Raw genomic sequence first — 20,055 nt, 5'->3', positions numbered from 1 at the left:
TCTTTAATTTTCAAATAATTAATATTATATTATATATTAACTAACTAAAAAATTTTAATAATTAGACTCAGTCAGACAGTCACTGAGTCTCACAGCATAACCAAATCTCCATCTCCCTCCCCTATCTTCCTTCATTCTTCTCCTCTCTCTTTCTCTCACAAACTTCGCTCTATTTTGCTTTCGATTTCACTCTCAGCGTGTTTCACTCTGTACAAATCTCTCTTCATCTTCTTACTCAACTCTAAAATTTCTTCCATTCTACAACTCTTTCTCTCTGTTTCTTTTTTTTTTTCTAAATGAAGCCTCCTTGGCCGCGATTTGAAGTTTCTGCTTGGTACGTCGTCGTTTTGCTGTCCAATATCCAATCCTTGCTCCTTCTACTTAACTTACCTACGTCACTTGGCTTCTGAATCTGATACTTCTCTTGAATAGTTATTTAATGGTTTTTTAAGCTGTTAACGGTTTTTGTGTTTCAACCTTTCTATACTTCTTCAAGCGCTGAAGTTGTGTAAGTGAAGATCTTAGCTGGAAACTTAAGCCCGAGTTCTTTTTTTTTTGTTGAAATCATTAAGGTGTTAAGTGAAAATTAGTTTCGATGGATTAAGCTTCACGGAGATGATTTATTTCGAATTTGAGATATCCTTTTCGTCTTTTGGATTTATTCTCTGATCCCTCAAAGTTTATTTTCAAAATTTGAGCAGCGTGTAGTTACGTACTGTATTTTCTGTTAGCTGTTGTCTCTTCAATTCTTGAAGGAAAGTGTTAATTAATTGCATACTATTTGGAACGAAAAAACTGCTGAAAATTTTAGTTGACTGCAGCGATATGGACTGATGCCGTTTTGATTCCGAATTGCTAAGATTTTCTATTTTCTATTTTTTTTTGGCTCTTTTCTGATTTTTTCTTGTTTGCATTTGATTCATTGGCTAAAACAGTTGAGATTGGTTAGCACCCAGAGTTTACAGGGAGATTTGAACTATGGATGTAGCTGAGTATGAGGAAAAACAGTTTTCAGCAAGTGATGCCAAGGTATGATGATTGAGCAGTAATTGCTTTGACTATATGAACAGTCGATATGGCAAGGTCTATTTGAGGACTCGAATTTGGTAAATATTTGTTTCTTTACATTTTTTGGATTCAATTAAGTGGAAAATCGAGACAAACATTTTCTTTTTCGGAAATTTATTGATTGTTATTGAGTGGCTATTACAAACAGTTGAATCTGCACTACTGGACAGGTTTTTTTTATTCGGTTTATCACTATGGCTACTTTAGCAAATATTTGCGTCACTGACCAAATGAAAAAAGAAAAGTGTTAATGATCGGTCTTTCTCTGGTTTTAGTGTCATGGTTTCCTGTCTGTTACAAGTTTTATGTAATTGTTTCTTTAATTTTCTGTAATGTAATCTAAGCAATATTTATTTGGTTTCTGATGCAGTTACATGGACAGATGTGCAAGGCGCTTTCTCTGATATATTGCAAAATATTGTCGGTATTTCCTTCCTTGGAAGCAGCTCGGCCTAGGAGCAAATCTGGAATTCAAGCATTATGTTCTCTGCACATGGCCATAGAGAAGACTAAAAACATTCTTCAGCACTGCACAGAATGTAGTAAACTTTACCTGGTATGATTTATTTCTCCATTATGACCTGATCTCTGGGTATCTGATGATTCTTTTTAGCTTGTTCATCAGGTTATTCATTTGTTGGCTGGTCTAAAGTCATTATCTCACAAACGGCAATACTTACGATGCAGGCTATAACTGCAGATTCTATTCTTCTAAAATTTGAGAGGGCTAAATGTTCTCTCAAAGATGGTCTTAAACGGGTGGAAGATATTGTTCCACAATCTATTGGGTGTCAGGTACTAAACTTGAAGATTGCTGTTTATATAAATGCATATTCACAAATTTACTGTTTTTGTGTCAATACTTAAGTTGAGCTTTGGTTTGAATTTATTTGTTCAGATTCAGGAGATTGTCAATGAACTTGCAAGTGTGTCATTTGCACTTGATCCATCAGAGAAGAAAATTGGTGATGATTTAATTGCATTGCTTCAGCAGGGAAGAAAGTTTAATGACTCTAATGACAGCAATGAACTTGAATCTTTTCATCAGGCTGCTAGCAGGCTTGGAATTACATCTTCTAGAGCAGCTCTTGCTGAAAGAAGAGCTCTCAAGAAGGTCATAGAAAGGGCTCGGGCAGAGGAAGACAAGCGGAAGGAATCAATTGTTGCTTATCTTTTGCATCTTATGAAGAAATACTCAAAATTATTTAGAAATGAGTTCTCAGATGACAATGATTCTCAGGGTTCTGCACCTTGTTCTCCCACTGTTCAGGGATCCATTGAGGATGGTGTTCCCGGTGTTCATTGTCAGGCCTTTGACAGACAGTTTTCTAAACTTGGTTCCTTTTGTTTTAAGCCAAATGATATGAAATCAGAGCACATGCCCCTTCCCCCTGAAGAGCTAAGGTGCCCAATATCTTTGCAACTTATGTACGATCCTGTAATCATTGCTTCTGGGCAAACTTACGAAAGGTTATGTATAGAAAAATGGTTTAGTGATGGCCACAGCACTTGCCCAAAGACCCAACAGAAGCTCACACATCTCTGTTTGACTCCTAATTACTGTGTGAAAGGTCTTGTTGCTAGTTGGTGTGAACAGAATGGAGTTAATATTCCCGAAGGCCCTCCTGAATCTCTTGATCTTAATTACTGGAGATTGGCATTCAATGAGTCTGAATCCACAAATTCAAGATCTGCAAACAGTGTCAGCTCTTGCAAGTTGAAGGGTATTAAAGTGGTTCCATTAGAAGAAAGGGGTACCTTTGAGGAAATTGGGGGAAATAGGGCTGAAAGTGTGTCTACACAAGAGGAAGATATTGCACAGTACTTAAGTCTTCTGGAAATCTTGACTGAGGCTAATAGTTTGAAGAGGAAATGTAAAGTGGTTGAACGATTAAGGCTGTTGCTGAAGGATGATGAAGAAGCAAGGATTTTTATGGGGGCTAATGGCTTCGTTGAAGTACTTTTGCGGTTTTTACAATCAGCTGTGCGTGAAGGAAATTTGATGGCTCAGGAGCATGGAGCAATGGCTCTTTTCAACCTGGCTGTAAATAATGACAGGTTTGCTGCTTCTTTTTTCCCCTCTATTTTTTAAATTGTTTTGAACCATTAATGTAGTTCCTAGTAAACCATTTTATCCTGTTTCACATCATTGGCATATAGCAGCTTTTGTTTGGATTCCTGCACTTGGACAGAAGCTAGCAATATTGTTATTGAAAATGCTTTTATGCTTCATATTGAAAGTAAATTGATTTTATTAAAAAGTATTGATAATGAGTTCCACAGTTTGTCTGATTTATTAGGTAATATGTTTCGATGTAATAATTCCCTCCACTATTCCTTCCACATGCACATGGATATACATAATTTCTGTAGCATTTATGCGCTCTGGTTCTTCATTGTCATATTTAAACAGAAAGAGAATGACATTGTACATGAAGTTAACATTTTCCAATTATAAATGTGGGCGGAGTTTCCCAAGATACAGTACTGTTTATGGTTCGTTAGCTTTTCCAGAACATGCATAATATTAACTTATGTCTACTTAAAAATTGTGTTAACATCTGAATATTCACAATTACGTTTAACAAGGTGAAAATCATCGACTTAAATTTTATGCTTTTAACTTCTCAACAGAAATAAGGAAATCATGTTGGCGGCAGGAGTATTATCATTGTTGGAGGAAATGGTTTCAAATACTCCTTCGTATGGTTGTGCAACTGCCTTATACGTGAATCTATCTTCCCTTGAAGAGGCCAAGCGTTTGATTGGTGTGAGTCAGGCTGTTCAGTTCTTAATCGAGCTTCTTCAAGCTGACACTGATATTCAATGCAAGCAGGATTCTCTCCATGCTCTCTATAATCTTTCCACTGTAACCTCCAACATTCCTTACCTCCTTTCATCCGGCATCGTTGGCGGCCTACAAATTCTTCTTGTGGACCAGGGCGATTGTAGTTGGATAGAAAAATGTATAGCTATTTTGATAAATTTGGCTTCTTCCCAAGATGGGATGGAGGAAATGTTATCGACTCCAGGAATTATAGGCGCATTAGCTTCAATATTGGACACAGGCGAGCTCCTAGAGCAGGAGCAAGCTGTCTCTTGCCTCCTGCTTCTATGCAATAGAAGTGAGAAATGTTGTGAGATGGTGCTACAAGAAGGTGTCATCCCTGCATTGGTTTCAATATCAGTGAATGGAAATCCAAGAGGGAGAGATAAAGCTCAGAAACTCCTGATGTTGTTTCGAGAGCAGCGGCAACGAGACCATCCGCCAGTGCAAGCTGACGCACATCATTGCCCTCCTGAAACTAGCGATTTGTCAATGCCGCCTTCTGAAATGAAGCCGCAATGCAAGTCAATGTCTAGAAGTAAGACAGGGAAAGCTTTTAGCTTTTTCTGGAAAAGCAAGAGCTATTCTGTCTACCAGTGTTAAGCTCCAAAGGTTTGTAACTTGTAAATCTCTGCATTTCGCTTCCAATGGGTGCTGCTTATTTTTTGGTTTCCAAAGCGAAGAAGTGATGTACAGGCCTGTGTAATCTATGGATTTTGTTCTCTCTCTCTCTCTCTCTCTCTCTCTCTCATTAATTTTTTTCCGGGGGTATTTCATCGAGGCTCAAAGTGTAAGATTTGCTTTTTTCCAGCTACGGGCTTACGACAAACCTGAATAATGTAAATTACGGTGTTTCTGTTTTGGAAAGAAGCTAAGTAAGCATATTCTCATAAGAGGAATGCTAGGGGCTAGCAACTTTTGTGATTTGTAGCCATCAAATAGTCATCAATAATAGTTTTAATAGTGTGAGATTGGTGTGAGATTTCATCCAATGGCTCAATTTTTTTTGCTGGTTACATGCTGGCCAGAATTTAACAAAGTTGCTGGCTCCCTAGACTTTTCCTTCTCATAAATCCATTTGCTTCAATTCAAGCCTCAACTTCATGTCTCTCCTACGTCGTCTTTGGCCCGTAATTATTGGTTCGGAGTGTGCAGAGTGTACATTCTTTTATTGATATTGGTTTCTATGATTAAGATTAAATTAAAAGACACTGATATTAAAAGAAGGTTTCCGAACATCCAGACTCTGCATTTGATTTCTGATTTTTTGAGTTTTTTGTCTGTTTTCTACATTAAAACGTAGATTCTTTCTTTCTTACCTTTATTAATTTGATTGAGAACTTTTGGGTGTTAAAAATGTCAAGTTGCCTGATCTGTGGTCAAGAATTGCCTTTTCGTAACGGTATCATGTGATGGTTCAGTTGTTGGAGTCAAATATCCAACGTAAGAAATTGTCCTAAGGTGCGAATTCATTCTTAGCACAGTTGCTTCATTTGTGGTTATGTCATCAAGCCAACTTGAACGTAGATCAGAGGGAATCCGTGAAGCACTATCAGAATTCAGGAACATCGTTATTGATGACGATCATGATGATTTGACTTTGTCACACTCAGGATCCAAACATACAGCAACCAAAACTAAAATGGATATTCTTCTCTGTTGGGTGTTGACTTTGCAACATGCAGATGGACGCACCAAGTGCCTATCTTCCCGGAATAATTCCTAGACGAATTATTTTATTTTGTGATTAGTTCTATTGTACCCTCAACACTCAATAGCCCCTTAGCTTCATTGATAAGGAGACTGCTATGTTATTAATTTCTCAACATCCTATAGTTCTCCTCTATTGTTGGAATTGAAAGATTCACACATACAAAATCAATAAATTTGTATTATTATACTAAGTAAATCATTGCCTATATATACACTGTAACTCAATAAGTGGTAAGAACGGACTTGATTGCTTTGTTGGACAAAATTAAGTAACAAGCTACTTTCAAGAATGTTTGGGTAACATTGAAACAAAACTGCAAAACAAATAAATCAATAAAAAAAAATTACTAGAAATGGAGATTCTAGTTAGCTAGCTAGCTAATTGCATTATTCTTCATGGTTTTCTAGAAACGACCTGGGTTCATGAGCCATGAATCAAACAATTTCAAAAGAACATCACCACCCTTGTTACTTTCACACTTATCATTCTCTTCAACTTCACTTCTTCTATCATCTTGCTTCTTTTCCCCTTCTTCACTAACTTCACACAATTCACCTCCATCAACCTCCTTCTCATCATCATCATCATGTGGATTGTTCCCTTCTTTGTTACCACTCTCCAGTAATGCCTGCTTGTAAGACCCTTTTGCGCAACTCGGCAACACTGCCGCTGCCTTCTTGTCGTGAGTCCCTTTGATTTCGGCCTCCGATATGGGAGGAAAGTTTTCCAAGGAAATGTATCCAGAAGAAGAAGATGAATCAACACCTATGGTTTTCTCCTTTGTGCTTATTGAATCTCCACGCCCCCAATAATGATCCAAGATAGAAGCAAAACCATTCAACATTGATATGAAAAGGGTCATTGCCCGTTCTAGCAATGGCACTTTGTGGATCACTGTTGAGACCTTGTTCACTGCCCCATCAAATTTCTCTGGCATGGAGGCTATGATTAGGACTAGTTCATCGACTTTGTCGAAGGCCACCGCAGAGGATGGGAACAATTTCTCGGAGATTTTCTCTGCTGTTATGATGTGATCATCCATGAAGGATAGTATGGCTAGCAATTGGCATTGCATTGCATAAATAAGGGGTGTGGTGGATCTCGAAAGTTTTGCAATTATCCTTCTCAAGTTTGCACCCAATGGACCATTGACATTCTGGGTTTTTCCAATCGCAATTTCTGCCATTGCTATCATGGAAACTCCACATGCATGTAATGGACGTTGCCTTGAACTCATTTTTGTGGTTCTTGTGTTTCCATTCTGAGAAATCACAAGAGAACAAAACTCATGAACGTGGGACAACACAAATTAATTTTGCATTGGTCTTAATATGTGTAACTGTTCCTAAATCTTGACATTCTATGGCAAATTTGTTTCATGCATCTCATTATTAATTAATTATGCCCCCATGGTTCATGCATGCCCTTACTATTGTTTTCTGTTTGTTCAATCCATCTTATGAAAACCAACGAGAATGAATTCCATTGTAGCGAACAATTAGTAACGCAGTTAAATAAACAATATATCCTTATAAATAAAAGATAAAATAGTAATTTTTTTAAAAAGAAAAACCATCAAGATTTGATAGAAACGATTGATAAAATCGATCATCTACAAGATTTTGAGACTTACTTGGGAAGGGAGAATGGATGTAGGCATTATTTGTGATATTGGTGCAGAAGCTAGAAGATGATAAGAGTCAGCAAACAGCAAATAAGTTGCCCCTTTCAAATAATGTATAGATCTATCATCATTTCGTTTGCAATGTTGGACCAACTACTTAAATATATATATACACACAAAATAATTAAAGACCTTATAAGTTCCAAAAATTGAACAATTAACTTGCCCCAAAGTTCATTTTCCTAGCAGCTCCGATATTGAAGTAGTCAAATTTGTATAGAATAAGATAGACATTAATATTCAAATTTCTAAAAAAAAAAAAAATAGTAAGACATTATAGAGATCCTTGCTGAGAGAGGATGGCAATAATATTACTTGCTGGCTTTTATTGAAAGGTGAAAACTCACCTGAAGTCGATTTCACTTGAAGTTGATATCTGAGAGCCGTTAGATGAAAATTTAGTCAAATCAATCAAATTATTTAACGGCTCTCAGGTAGCAAATTCACGTGAAGTTGACTGCACCTGAGTTTCCACCTTTATTTATAATGATAAAAACTGGTCTAATTTTTTTTACCAAAATTTAATATAACAAAATAAAAAATTAGAGAATAATTCGATAATTAAAATTTGTGATATGTGATATCTCTAAAATAAAAACAAAGTTTTTAATAAGAGAAAGTATAGGGAGCCGCGAATGAGTAATAGTTCAAATGGCATACTCAATTAAGAAGTTGTGGGTTCGAGTCTCATATCTTTGGTAAAAAAAAAAAAAAGGTATAGGGAGCCAATACATGTGCCTTACAATGCATACAATAGTGGTTAATTTCAAATTAAAATTAAAGTATCGGATGTTTATTTAAAGTTATTCACATATACTTATTTTAGAATAGTAAAAGTGTATTTGTGTAATCAATTTCAAGTATTTTAAATTGGGTATTCGATTTAATAGGATATCAGATATTTATTATGTACTCGAATGATTATTCTGCATAATATGAGTGTATTGTGTTTGATAAATTAATAGCATTTTACCTCATAGGATAACAGATGTTTAATTTTAATTTTTTATTCATATTGGGCAAAAAATCAGCCTATTATCACATTGTATACTTATTCCATTAGCTCGTAACGAATTCTTTTAATAAAATTTACAATGTAGAATTTGAAACAAATGCAATAACTTGCTCCCTCTCAGTTTAGGAGGCCAGTCTTCAGCAGAGAGTATTTAGTATTTACTATTTAAGACTCTGGGAGTCCAACTTGCGGTTTCTTTCGGTTTCACTTGCTGGATTCGATGGCAACACTTCCAATAGTGCAATATGAAGAAAAGATCATTGAAACTATTGAGCGCAATCCCGTCGTTGTTGTCATCGGAGAAACCGGTTCCGGAAAGAGCACCCAGCTCTCTCAGATGCTCTACCGCCGCGGCTACGCCGATTCCGCCAGAATCGTCGTCACTCAGCCCCGCCGTGTCGCTGCGGTCACCGTCGCAAGGTAATTAACCAACTCCTCTCTCTCTCTCTCCACTAAAATCCCAAACAAATTTCTGAGCTTCGCTTTCGCTAATACGCCGTCGTTTTGGCTCTTACTTCATCGCAGGCGCGTTGCGCAGGAGCTTGGCGTTCAGCTTGGAGAGGAAGTTGGATATGCCATTCGATTCGAGGATAGAACTTCACACCGCACGCGCATAAAGTAATGGCATTCTATAATTCTTTGTTCACCGTTTGAGTTGGTTTGGCTTTTATTTCAATTGGTTTCTGACTGGATGAATGGTGGCGATTGATTTGATTTTATTTGATTTTGGTTAGATATCTTACCGACGGGGTTCTGCTCCGCGAGAGTCTGGTGAATCCTGAGCTGAATGAGTATTCTGTCGTCATATTGGACGAAGCTCATGAACGGAGCTTGAACACGTAAGACATGTTGCATTTCAGTTGTATCTGCAGACTTTGTAGTATAGTCCGAGGTGTTAGCTTTGGATTGTATATTTGTTTGAATCAGTGGAGTTTGTTTATGTAATCTTGATTGGTATTTTGTTTCAGGGATATATTGATGGGGCTGATGAAACGCTTGGCTAAAATTCGTACTTCCAATCTCAAAGTCTTGATCACATCGGCCACTCTTGATGGTAATAAAGTTTCAAATTTCTTTAGGGACTGTCCTGTGTTGACCATCCCAGGAAAACTGTACCCGGTTGAGATACTTTATAGCAAGGAGCGTCCGTCAAGCTATCTCGAGTCTTCTCTGAAAACGGCTATTGGTATGAAATGACATATTAACCTCAGCTGCATTGCAATGTATATTGGTTTAAATTGTATCAATTGTTAATAATCTTTCTAGCAAGGGTGTATAACTAAAATTTTCTGATTGCATTTTGATGGATTCCTGCATAACATATTAACATGTCTATTTATCATGTATTGAGATAACGTCTCATGAAAACTGGTCTTTTCTTCGAGGAAGAAGATGATCATGGTTAAAATAATTGTATTGGTTTTGCAGATATACATGTTCGCGAACCGGAAGGGGATGTCTTGATATTCATGACTGGACAGGTGAACTTTTCATCATATGGTATATACCTTATACTCTAGAGTGTAATTTCAATCCTTTATTTTCTAAAATGACGCAATGGTTGAGCATGCCTAAATAATTTCACAGGATGATATAGAGAAATTGGTATCTAAGTTAGAAGATAAAGTGCGGTCTCTGGAGGAAGGTTCTTGTATGGATGCTATAATCCTCCCCCTACATGGTTCCTTGCCACCTGAATTGCAGGCTAGTAATTTTTGTTCTGATTCAATCTTCCTAATTGAGAACTGTGCTTACCACTGGCTTGAGTTATTCAGTGCAAGTTGCAAATACTATAACTTCTATATGAACCGATATAAAGTATATTTTGGAAGGTATAATGGACATAGTTCTTAGGCTTCTGGAAATAAGTTAGTAACAAACTGCAGTGAGGGAATTCTCTAGGTATTTCCGCTTTCAAGTTGCTGTTTATCATGTTTGTTTCCTAATCATATGCAAAAGAATATTACTCAGCCTGAAATTAAAAATTAGATGCATGAGATTGCTCTTTGTTTTGGGACTATTCAACAGTTATGTTTGAGGTATTCATCAAAACTAAAGATCCAGATAATATATATTTTTCATGCATTTTAAGCTCATCCGTATCTTGTATAATCTTACAGGTGCGTGTATTTAATCCCCCACCTCCAAGTTGTAGGCGAATTATTGTTGCAACAAACATTGCTGAAACTTCTTTGACTGTTGACGGTGTTGTGTAAGGGAACTAATATTTTGTCAAAGTTTATTGTGTTAAAATTAAAACTTCAGTGGATGTGTTGCTTATTGCAGGCCAAGGGAACTGTTATTACTTATTGTAATAATAATAAATGATTCTTATTTCTCTGCAGTGTTCAGTGTAGCTATTTATTATTGTATTTGTCAGAAAAAGCCTAAACTTGTTTGAAATGACAACCCGATAATTCATTTCTTGAATGTGACAAGAAGCTGATTAATGCCATGATTAAACTATTTCTGTAAAAGCAGTGTGAATATCACCTAGGGCAGCACCCTGAAGAGGATGAAAATATTGTCGCCAAAACAAGAATGAGTGCTCAATATATAGTATAGCTGACAATGCATTTTATTTCTTTTGACACAGTGGAAAATCACATGTAGTAATGTGGTGCTAGTTTAACTTGTTCTTTAAAATGCATGTCTTTTTCTTTTTTAAATTTGTAATGCAAATTCCTATACAAAGAAAATAAATTAATGATATTCTAATTCCTTTGCATTTTATGAGATGCAATTTTTTGTTTATTTTTTATTTTATTTATGATGAATGCCCATCACAATTGAATGTGTACATTTGTTGATTTGATTGTACATAGAAATAGTTTTCTTGTTTAGATCAAGCACAATAAGTTGTCTCCGTACGGTTTCTGAACATACGTTGTGAATTTTAGGTATGTTATTGACTCTGGGTATGTAAAGCAAAGGCAGTATAATCCATCTACCGGCATGTATTCTCTTGATATTGTTCAAATTAGCAAGTAAGCATCATTATTACCATTTCATTTTGACTTGAAGCATGGATGCAGTGATGCAATGCTTTTACAGTCCAGGAAGCAATTTATGTGCTTTAAAAGTAATATCTTAAATTGCAGAGTGCAAGCAAATCAGCGTGCAGGCCGAGCGGGACGAACCCGTCCTGGAAAATGCTACCGTCTGTATCCTTCCCAAGTTTACAATGATGAGTTCTTGGATGTTACTGTTCCCGAAATACAGAGATCTTCTCTTGCTGGTAGTGTTCTTTACTTGAAGTCATTGGACCTTCCAGATATTGACATCCTGAAATTTGATTTTCTTGATCCTCCTTCATGTAAGATACTTTTTTCTTATTTGAAAGTTTACTAAATTGTTCTTTTTTTCTTTCTTAGTAATGTTAAATAACTGAACTTGATTCTCATTTGATTGTGGTAAGTTGCTTTATCTCTTTTTCTTTTTTCACTTGTTATTTCAAAAGTTTTTGAATTCTTTCTGTGGCTTCTTCAATGGTGTTCTACTGTTACCCTTGTTCTTTTTATCGGCCCAGAGTTCTGTTCCCAACTGATTTTAATGCATATGTTTAGTTTCTCTTGATTTTAATCTTCCTGTTCCATCTTCCATGACAAATAGTGATTTAGTGGATTTTACTCGACTATAACTTGGCGATGAATGACTGGCTTTTCTGCAGCTGAGTCCTTACAAGATGCCTTGAAGCAATTATATCTGATTGATGCTATTGATGAAAATGGTGCAATTACAAGTATTGGACAGAAAATGGCTGGTAGTTATTTCCCCTTTTCTTTTTTTGGTTGAATTTTAAATTAGTCTGGAGAAATCATGCATTTCACTATCATTATCTTCATCATGAGATGTCAGTCTGAATGAGTACAAGTTCCTTGTGCACTATTTTTTTTCTAACTTTATTAATTTTAATTTTAATTTTGTTTTAAAATTCTATGCAGAGCTTCCATTAGAACCTTCCTTATCACGAACCTTGATGGAGGCAAATGATTATGGTTGCATACCTGAGGCTTTGACTGTTGCTGCCATGTTATCAGCTGAAACTACATTGCTACCAGCGCGGAGGTTCTCTCTCTCATGCATTTTCAACTAGATAACAAACCACTCTCTTTCCTTTTGCATAAATGCACAAAACTTGTGTATATTAAGGCATTTTATTTTTCCTGGCTTATAGAAATCATGATAGCTGATGATATATTACTATTGAAAGAATTAAGAGAGGAGATAATGAAAAGATAGAGCTGCAGAGATAGGCTTTGGAATCACATGATTTCAAAAGTAGAAGTAACATAGAGTATTGGGAATGTAAAAAAAAAAAAAATATCAAGGTACAAAAATTGTAGCTTAGAGGTAAAATCAGGGAAGATATTATACCACAAGTCACATATCTGTGAAAAGATAATATACCACAAAAATTGTGTTGATTAGTTTGACATCCTAGGATCAAGGACAAATGCATTAGAGGAAAAGCTCATATGGGACCTATTGTGAAAAGATGGTATAATTTCGCCTTAGGTGATATGCACGTGTTTGAAGAAGTTCTGTAGAAGTCCCAACAGGAAGGGTAGATTTGGTGAAAGGTAACAGAGCAAGTTAGAAGGTGAAATCATCAAAGGGTTTAAAGACTTTTACATGTTTAACAATTGATATCATTTATGAAATAATCTAATCTATGTAGTTAATCCCATCTAGAGGGATTAGACTTTCTTTTGTTGTTACAGAATCCTCTCTCATAAACATAAAGTTAACCGTGCTGTAAATTCACACTTTGTCTCTGAAAAGCCTCAGCCATGTTGGTCTTTCCTTTCAATTTATGGACAAAGTACCTCTTATCCACAAGTCTTGCACACTCTTAAAATGAAAGAAAATTATTTCTTGGTCCTGTCTAAAGTGTGGATGCTAACACCAGCACACAAGTGACGAGGTTAGCATTCCCTACAAATAAATACACATGATTGAATTTTAACAGACTGCATCTTATAAAACATGTTTTACAATAGTAATGGATGGATAATGCATATAGCAACTATCAAAATTCTGGAATACGCCTTGCATATAGTTTTGTGCAGTTTCCTTTTTCAAGGACTGACTGACTGAGCTGTTACAACTTTTCACTGATTCAGCAAAACTGAGAAAAAGAGGAAACACCCAGAGCCCAACCTTCCTGATGGCTTTGGCTTGGGTGATCACATACAATTGCTGCAGATATTTGAGTGCTGGGATCAAACTGATTATGACATTGGTTGGTGCAAAGACAATGGCTTACAGGTAACCCTAGGAAGTCTGTTGATGAATATTTAGTCTCAAGTTTACCACTCTTGTGGAGTATTAGGGTATTCCTTGTCACATAATCAAAACAGCTGGCTGTGCAGATATATAAGATCTTCCTGGCTTTGGATAAAGACATTTATTGTTAGTTCTTGATGTTGATGAGAATGCATGTTTGCAGTTCTACTTCAGTAACATTCATCTAAAATTTCCTGTTTTCAGGAGTCCCATATAAAAAACGAAGGGAAACACATCTTAGACATTTTTTTGGGTGTTTTACTTAATGAATGGTATATGTGATTATTCTGGAATTAACTAATTGCAGGTGCGAGGGATGCTGTTTGTTAGAGATGTCCGTAAGCAGTTATCTCAGATAATGCAGAAAATAGCAAAAGGTTTGTGTTCCATATTCCTGAGGAAACTGCATGCAGAAAGTGACTTTATGCCTGATTTTGAAATTTTTTGTTTAATGGATTATTTTTGACAAACTCATGTGGCAATTTGTGCATTTAAAAGAAGTGTGAAATAGTGGTTGACTGAAATTTAAATGGGACATGTTGTAGTAGCTCTTTTCTGTCTGCTTCCAGTTCATCCTACTTCTGTTGATGTGAACTTGGGCAATTTTGTTGAATGATTTATGAATAGAATGAACTTTTGAACATTAATTTTAGAATGTCAGTTTTTAGATTTATATTCATCAACAGTAATGTTGCTTGAACAAGTTGTGTTTACTGTAATACTTTCTAAGCGTTGCTTTGTACGGTGTAGACTGTAGAATACACTTTCTGTTGAAAACTAAATAGTATAAGTTCATACTAACAGTTGGATCTATTTGGTTTGACAATAAAGCATCTTCAAGTTGAGAACTGTGTTAGTCTCCTTTGCACATAATTATCTTATAATCTAAGGGTATCCTGGTCAAATCTCATTTTTGTTACTTGTCATACATGCTTAAACTAATAAAAGTGGATAGAAAGTAATTGATGGTTTTCTTGCATTCAGGGCTCAGTTAGTTGTTTCTAGTATTATCATGCTGTTTTCAGTAAAGATCTACAGAAACTATTGGTTTCCACTTTAGCATATGATGATATCCAATCTAATATTACCCCTTTGTCAAAAAAAGATAAATAATAATAAAATAATAATAAAAGTGGAATTACATCACGGGGAAAGAAGATCTCTTTTCTTTTGTGTGTCTATGTGTATTTCCTTCTCCTGTTTCCCTTTCCACCCCTTTACCTACATTTTTCAACCTTGCAATAGGACCACTCGATATAAGGTCAAGTAGGAGAAGGGGAGAGTCTCGACAGGATTATCGAAATTTGAGGAAGGCTCTATGTGTGGGATATGCAAATCAGCTGGCTGAAAGGAAAATGCATCACAATGGTTATCGAACTTTGGGTTTTCAAGGCCAAGTAGTCCAGGTAATATTAATGAGAGCAAGTTTACTCACTACCCATCAACTTAAGCTTTTGGAATAGATAGTTCTTGACCGATCACTTGCTATTGCATGTCACATTGCTTTTAGCAACACATTGCTAAATATTATTTCATGTTGTGTTGGCGAGCTTTTACTTTTATACTTATTCTTTAAATGGCTTCCCTTAAATCCATACACTTCACTGTTTTCAATTTTAACTAAATGATAGATATTTAGATACCTGCATCTGTAATGTGTACTAGGTACATCCATCATCTGTTCTGAAAGCTGATGATCTGGGGAAGTTTCCAGACTATGTTGTGTACCATGAGCTAATTGCAACTCCACGTCCATACATGAGAAATGTATGTTCTGTTGAGATGAGATGGGTTGTACCTGTTATTAACAAGCTTAAGACACTTGATGTATACAAACTAAGGTAACTCAGTTTGATGTCTCTGAGCTTTGAATAAAATACCGCAATTGGAGCTTTTTTCTTTTTCCCTTCTTCTTTTGGGTTTTAAAAGGATGCGATTGTTGGCACTAATTCCATTGTCTGAATCAGTGGTGGAACTGGTCCTGTTGAGGAGGAGACCGAGAGAAATGTACCAGATTTGCCGAAGAAAATTGTTGAAGTTACTGCTGGTGTTGATGACAGTGAAAGTAGAATCCAAGCTGCTAGAGAACGATTTCTTGCTCGTAAAGGCAAGAAATGAGCGAAGATATAGCTGAGATGATGATCTGGACTTGTCAGGCATTCTGCTCAACAGGTAGGTCGGTGCTAAAATTTCTGAAAGGACACTGGACCAAGATAAAATGAGACTTCTGAGTTTCAATGTTGTTACCATTTCTATTTTTTTTGTGCTCTGATGTTAACATTGGAAATTTGACCAAGAGCAAGTGATGTTGGGCTTGGTATGGCTATGCAAAGTTGTGTGAGTGGCTGAAAAAGTATATATACTTTTGTTCACCATGTATAATATTAATTATCATGTCATGATCTTGGGCACTGAAATGTTCCCAAAGTTGGGGAAGAAAAGAAGAAATAGGACGGGAAAGGGAGTGAACAAACTCCATATCCTTTTGACAAGTAATTGAACAACTAGCAGGGATTTTGGAATGCAACTGTATTACAGACGTCATGTTGATAACTTGATATAGTTAATTTTTAATGGCACTTCTACAAGAAAGTTCTAATTTTTATTTGTGATATTGAAACATTCTTGGAAGTCTGTCTATGTATCTATTCTCTAGTTCTAAATAAGATTATCTTGAATTTGCAAATTAGTCTTATCAGCAAGTTATTGTAAAGTGCTACTGTTATAACCAAAATTGTACTGTTTCGTTTAGTAGGTGTTAATCATCGTTGTTAAAGGGCAAAAACTACACAATTTTCAATTTTCCATTTCTGACAAAGTGCGAATTCAAATTGATTCAAGCAACAATCGTTTCTTTCTTGTAAGGTGATTAGGGGAACAAGTTTTTCGGTGCTATCAATACTAATGTTATTTTCATATAAGGACCACATACGCATACGCATGCTAAGTGTTATCCAGATTTAGTCAGCAATCAGCATCGCCTTTTTAGTTTTTATTAGCATTAGACAGAAATAATTCAATGAATCATCCAAATAAAAGATAAAATTATGAATAAAGAAAAAAATGAAAAACTCATAAAATGACAAAGGAAAAATTACACAAAATGATCAATCACTTGAAAATTGGAAAAGCAATGTTTGTGGAATCAGTCTGCGTCGTCGACTATGTAAATACTTTAATCATCCGTTGACTCCATTATTGAGCACGTTTAGATTGGAAATACTTAGGTGCAGCATATAGTACTCCAGATTTTATTATGAGATTAATTTTTATAAACGATAGCTAATAAGTTTTAAATTGTCAGGTAATAAAAATTTCAAGAAAATAACGAATTATGATGTGTAATGGGCTAATTTTATTAGCTGAAAGTGCACAAAATTAACAATTTTCATTCTATAATTGTAGTCCTTGCAGAGTTACGACTTACGAATTCTTATAAATAGCATTACCCACTATCATCAAGGAGGTTTAACTTGACTCGAGGTAATATATTTTTTCTTTTTTTTTATTTATTAAATCACGTGAAATGCTTCAGTTCCTGCAATACATTTTTTAACCGTAAGTCATTGAAGTGTATTATTACATGTTCTGATTTGAAATAGAATATCCACTTTCATCTGCAGTTATATACAAAAAACAATAGTAATATTGAAGAGAAAAAGACTAGTAAGCAATTCAACCATTTTGCGCATACTACACCGGAACTATTAAGTACACAAAACATGTCAATATAACTAAATTAGAAACTCTTCATGGAGCTGGAAATTGGAATGCATCTTCTTGTGCAATTGCATCAAGACCCTTCTTTTAACAATGCATTGAGATGTATATACCTTAACAACTATCTATCTATCACGTAATATGTGGAATAGATGTACACTTTTAAGATATTAAGTGTGTGTTTGGATTGTGGTTGGTCAAATTGGAGTTTGAATAAAAGTGATTTTATAGAATTGATTTTGGATAGAAGTAAGTTTGTGTCAACATGATTTATGTTTGGCAATTTTTTACCAAAATTGATTTTGATAAAATAAATATTGTTTGGATAATATTAGTTAAAATCACTTTTAGATAGATAATTACTTAAAAGGACATGACATTAAATTATAATATTATTTTTTTATACATGTTTAATTTTTTTATACTTTTTTCTTATATGTTTTTTATATAGTATATTTTTAATACTCTTAGTACTCTTTTTTAGTACATTATAATTTTTAACTATTATTATTATTTATGATTAATTTTTTTATTTAATTTATTTTACTTAATGGGATCAATAAATTCTATTATAAAAGATAATAATAAATATAATACACAAAAATTATAACTATAAAAATATATAATGTCAAATAAAAAAATTAATAAAAAATATAAATAATAAATAATAAAAAAAGAACTCATATAGAGAAGAATAATAAGAATTCTATAAATAATGCAATAACATGTATAAAAGATAAAGTTGGTAAAAGAAAAATAAATATTGAAGGTATTGACTAAAAGCACGTTAGTGCAACGGAGAAGCTAGAAATTATTGCTTCTTGTAAACGTGATTTTATGAACAAAATCACTTCTGCGTTTGTAAAGAAGAAATTTAGCCAAACAAAAAAGTGAAGCTTTCAAGAAGCTCTAACGTGCTTTTTTTCTTCAAACGTGATTATCAAACACACCCTAAGATACTTGTTTAAATCAAGAGAAAGTCTATGGGCAGCAGATTTTGCGATTTTTAACCATCAATTAGCCATCAATGATATTTTTAATGGTGTGAGATTGCATCTAATAGTGTAGAATCATTTAATTTTCTTTTGATGGTTAAGTGCTGGCCAGAATTTAACAAAAGTGCTGGCCCTAGCACTCCTCTAATTTATATCAACCCGTGCTTAGTTTAAATGATAGACTATTCCCCCCTTTAATTAATGCATTATCAATATATTTAATTTATTAAAAACTCTTCCCATTTTAATCATTTTGCACGTTTAGGGTGGCAGTAGTAGTAGTCTATTTACCGAATAATGGCACATCCACTTCACAGTTCACACTCCAATGTGTGGTGTCAGAATCCATCACAACAATGAACAATCTAAAAGCAAGCAAACATTGTGCAATGTACTCTGCACTCGACACAGCCGTTCCATAACTCCCAGACGATCAAATCCATTAAATAAACAAGAAAGGACACACGACGACGTCATGTGATGACTATTCAATTCAGTATTAATATAATAAATATCACATAAATCATATGCTCACTATTCTTATTATTGGCTCGTTTCGTCAACTTAACTAAACAGAACATGTTTGTGCTCAATCCTCCTAACTTCTCCAACCTCTCTCATCACAACAATGCCCTCTGCCGCCCATCTCCGCCCTTCTCCGCCTACAGGAGGATTCCTTTACTTCCTTCCCGGCGGAGGCCGGTGGTCAAAGCTGAGATCGGCAGCGGAGGTGCAGGTCAGGGTCAGAGTCAGAGTCAGACAGTAACATCAACTTATTCTTCGTTATTGGAGACGAGCAAAGACAGCAATGGTTCCGTGGTTTCTTCTGGAAGGAGTGATGAGGGGATAGAAGTGAAGGCTGTGATGACAATAAGGAAGAAGATAAAGGAGAATCTCACTGATAAATTGGAGGATCAGTGGGAATACTTCATCAACGGTGTTGGTCAAGGCATTCAGATTCAACTCATCAGTGACCAAATTGACACCGGTAATAGCTTCCTAATTGTGTGCTTATTTAGATCCTAAGCCTAGCTAGCTTTGTTTACAAATTTACAATCCTAAGGTTTTGATTTCATATCTAAATCTTAAAGAATAATTGAACTTATATAAAGAGTAAAACTGGTTCGATCTGCACTCTGCACCAGCTTTTGACAAAGTTATATCTTTACTGCTAATAATAGGCATGTTTTGATTAAGGGGAGTAATAGAATAGGTAAACAATGACCATTTTGAACAATATGAACAACTACCAATCAATTAAAAACACACTACATTTCTAAATTATCATCTAAATCTTAATATTAAAATAACCATCCGTACATCTAGTGAAATGAACATCCGATATATCTATTATTCACATTGTTTAGTATTTTCATTGTCTACCTATATTTTTCCTTTGATTAATTATTCCCAAAATAACACAAGAAACATATATGATAAATAATTAAATATCCATATATTAATGTTAGAGAGAGGGAAGAAAAAGGTGAACTTTCTTTTTTTAACTATCTAATAAGGATTACGTAAAAAAATCATAAAATATAGATGTAAAATAGTATTTGAGAAAGTCTATGAACCAATAATTTTATTAAAATTTAGCTAATATTTAATCAATAAAAAAAGAGTGTGTAATTTCACACCATTAAATATAATTTTATACCATTAAAAATATAAAAAAGTATAAGAAGACAATAATTTTAATATACAATGTGTACAATAGAAGTGAAAAAAGAAATTAAGATC

General features: G+C 34.8%; 4 protein-coding genes across 8 annotated transcripts in view; 3 read left to right on the top strand and 1 right to left on the bottom strand.

Annotated features, from left to right (window-relative positions):
• Nucleotides 49-4,856, top strand: LOC107632003 (U-box domain-containing protein 6). 4 transcript variants are annotated; one of them, XM_021120008.1, is made up of 7 exons: nucleotides 49-334; nucleotides 936-1,029; nucleotides 1,439-1,624; nucleotides 1,756-1,863; nucleotides 1,967-2,033; nucleotides 2,117-3,126; nucleotides 3,703-4,856. In XM_021120008.1, the coding sequence occupies exons 4-7, from the start codon at nucleotides 1,814-1,816 to the stop codon at nucleotides 4,496-4,498; spliced, it is 1,923 nt and encodes a 640-aa protein (XP_020975667.1). In that variant the 5' UTR covers nucleotides 49-334; nucleotides 936-1,029; nucleotides 1,439-1,624; nucleotides 1,756-1,813; the 3' UTR covers nucleotides 4,499-4,856. The 4 variants fall into 4 exon arrangements, with proteins under 4 accessions (XP_020975667.1, XP_016191103.1, XP_020975666.1 ...); XM_016335617.2 differs by having other exon boundaries at nucleotides 50-334; nucleotides 1,967-3,126; XM_021120007.1 differs by lacking the exon at nucleotides 49-334 and adding an exon at nucleotides 351-508 and having other exon boundaries at nucleotides 1,967-3,126.
• Nucleotides 5,168-7,544, bottom strand: LOC110270474. The gene is made up of 2 exons (XM_021120009.1): nucleotides 7,243-7,544; nucleotides 5,168-6,870 (listed from the first exon to the last, which is right to left on the bottom strand). Exons 1-2 carry the CDS (start codon nucleotides 7,267-7,269, stop codon nucleotides 6,013-6,015), a joined length of 885 nt encoding a protein of 294 aa, XP_020975668.1. The 5' UTR covers nucleotides 7,270-7,544; the 3' UTR covers nucleotides 5,168-6,012.
• On the top strand, nucleotides 8,425-16,283 carry LOC107632004 (probable pre-mRNA-splicing factor ATP-dependent RNA helicase DEAH4). Of its 2 annotated transcripts, XM_021120006.1 has the most exons (17): nucleotides 8,425-8,728; nucleotides 8,834-8,926; nucleotides 9,043-9,147; nucleotides 9,277-9,494; nucleotides 9,737-9,789; nucleotides 9,896-10,012; nucleotides 10,429-10,520; nucleotides 11,209-11,295; nucleotides 11,410-11,624; nucleotides 11,979-12,071; nucleotides 12,253-12,376; nucleotides 13,435-13,579; nucleotides 13,905-13,974; nucleotides 14,843-15,003; nucleotides 15,263-15,438; nucleotides 15,565-15,739; nucleotides 15,775-16,283. In XM_021120006.1, exons 1-16 carry the CDS (start codon nucleotides 8,529-8,531, stop codon nucleotides 15,713-15,715), a joined length of 2,100 nt encoding a protein of 699 aa, XP_020975665.1. In that variant the 5' UTR covers nucleotides 8,425-8,528; the 3' UTR covers nucleotides 15,716-15,739; nucleotides 15,775-16,283. The 2 variants fall into 2 exon arrangements, with proteins under 2 accessions (XP_020975665.1, XP_016191106.1); XM_016335620.2 differs by having other exon boundaries at nucleotides 15,565-16,283.
• The window catches only part of LOC107632005 (lipoxygenase 6, chloroplastic), a 5,732-nt gene continuing 4,346 nt past the window's right edge, over nucleotides 18,670-20,055 (top strand). Inside the window, exon 1 of the mRNA XM_016335622.2 lies at nucleotides 18,670-19,300. Coding sequence (XP_016191108.1) covers nucleotides 18,892-19,300 — 409 coding nt within the window. The 5' untranslated portion in view covers nucleotides 18,670-18,891. The remainder of the gene's footprint in view (nucleotides 19,301-20,055) is intronic.

The sequence above is a fragment of the Arachis ipaensis genome, chromosome B03, assembly GCF_000816755.2.
Source record: "Arachis ipaensis cultivar K30076 chromosome B03, Araip1.1, whole genome shotgun sequence".
In the NCBI taxonomy this organism is placed as follows: Eukaryota; Viridiplantae; Streptophyta; class Magnoliopsida; order Fabales; family Fabaceae; genus Arachis; species Arachis ipaensis.
This window is presented reverse-complemented; position numbering and strand designations above follow the sequence as displayed.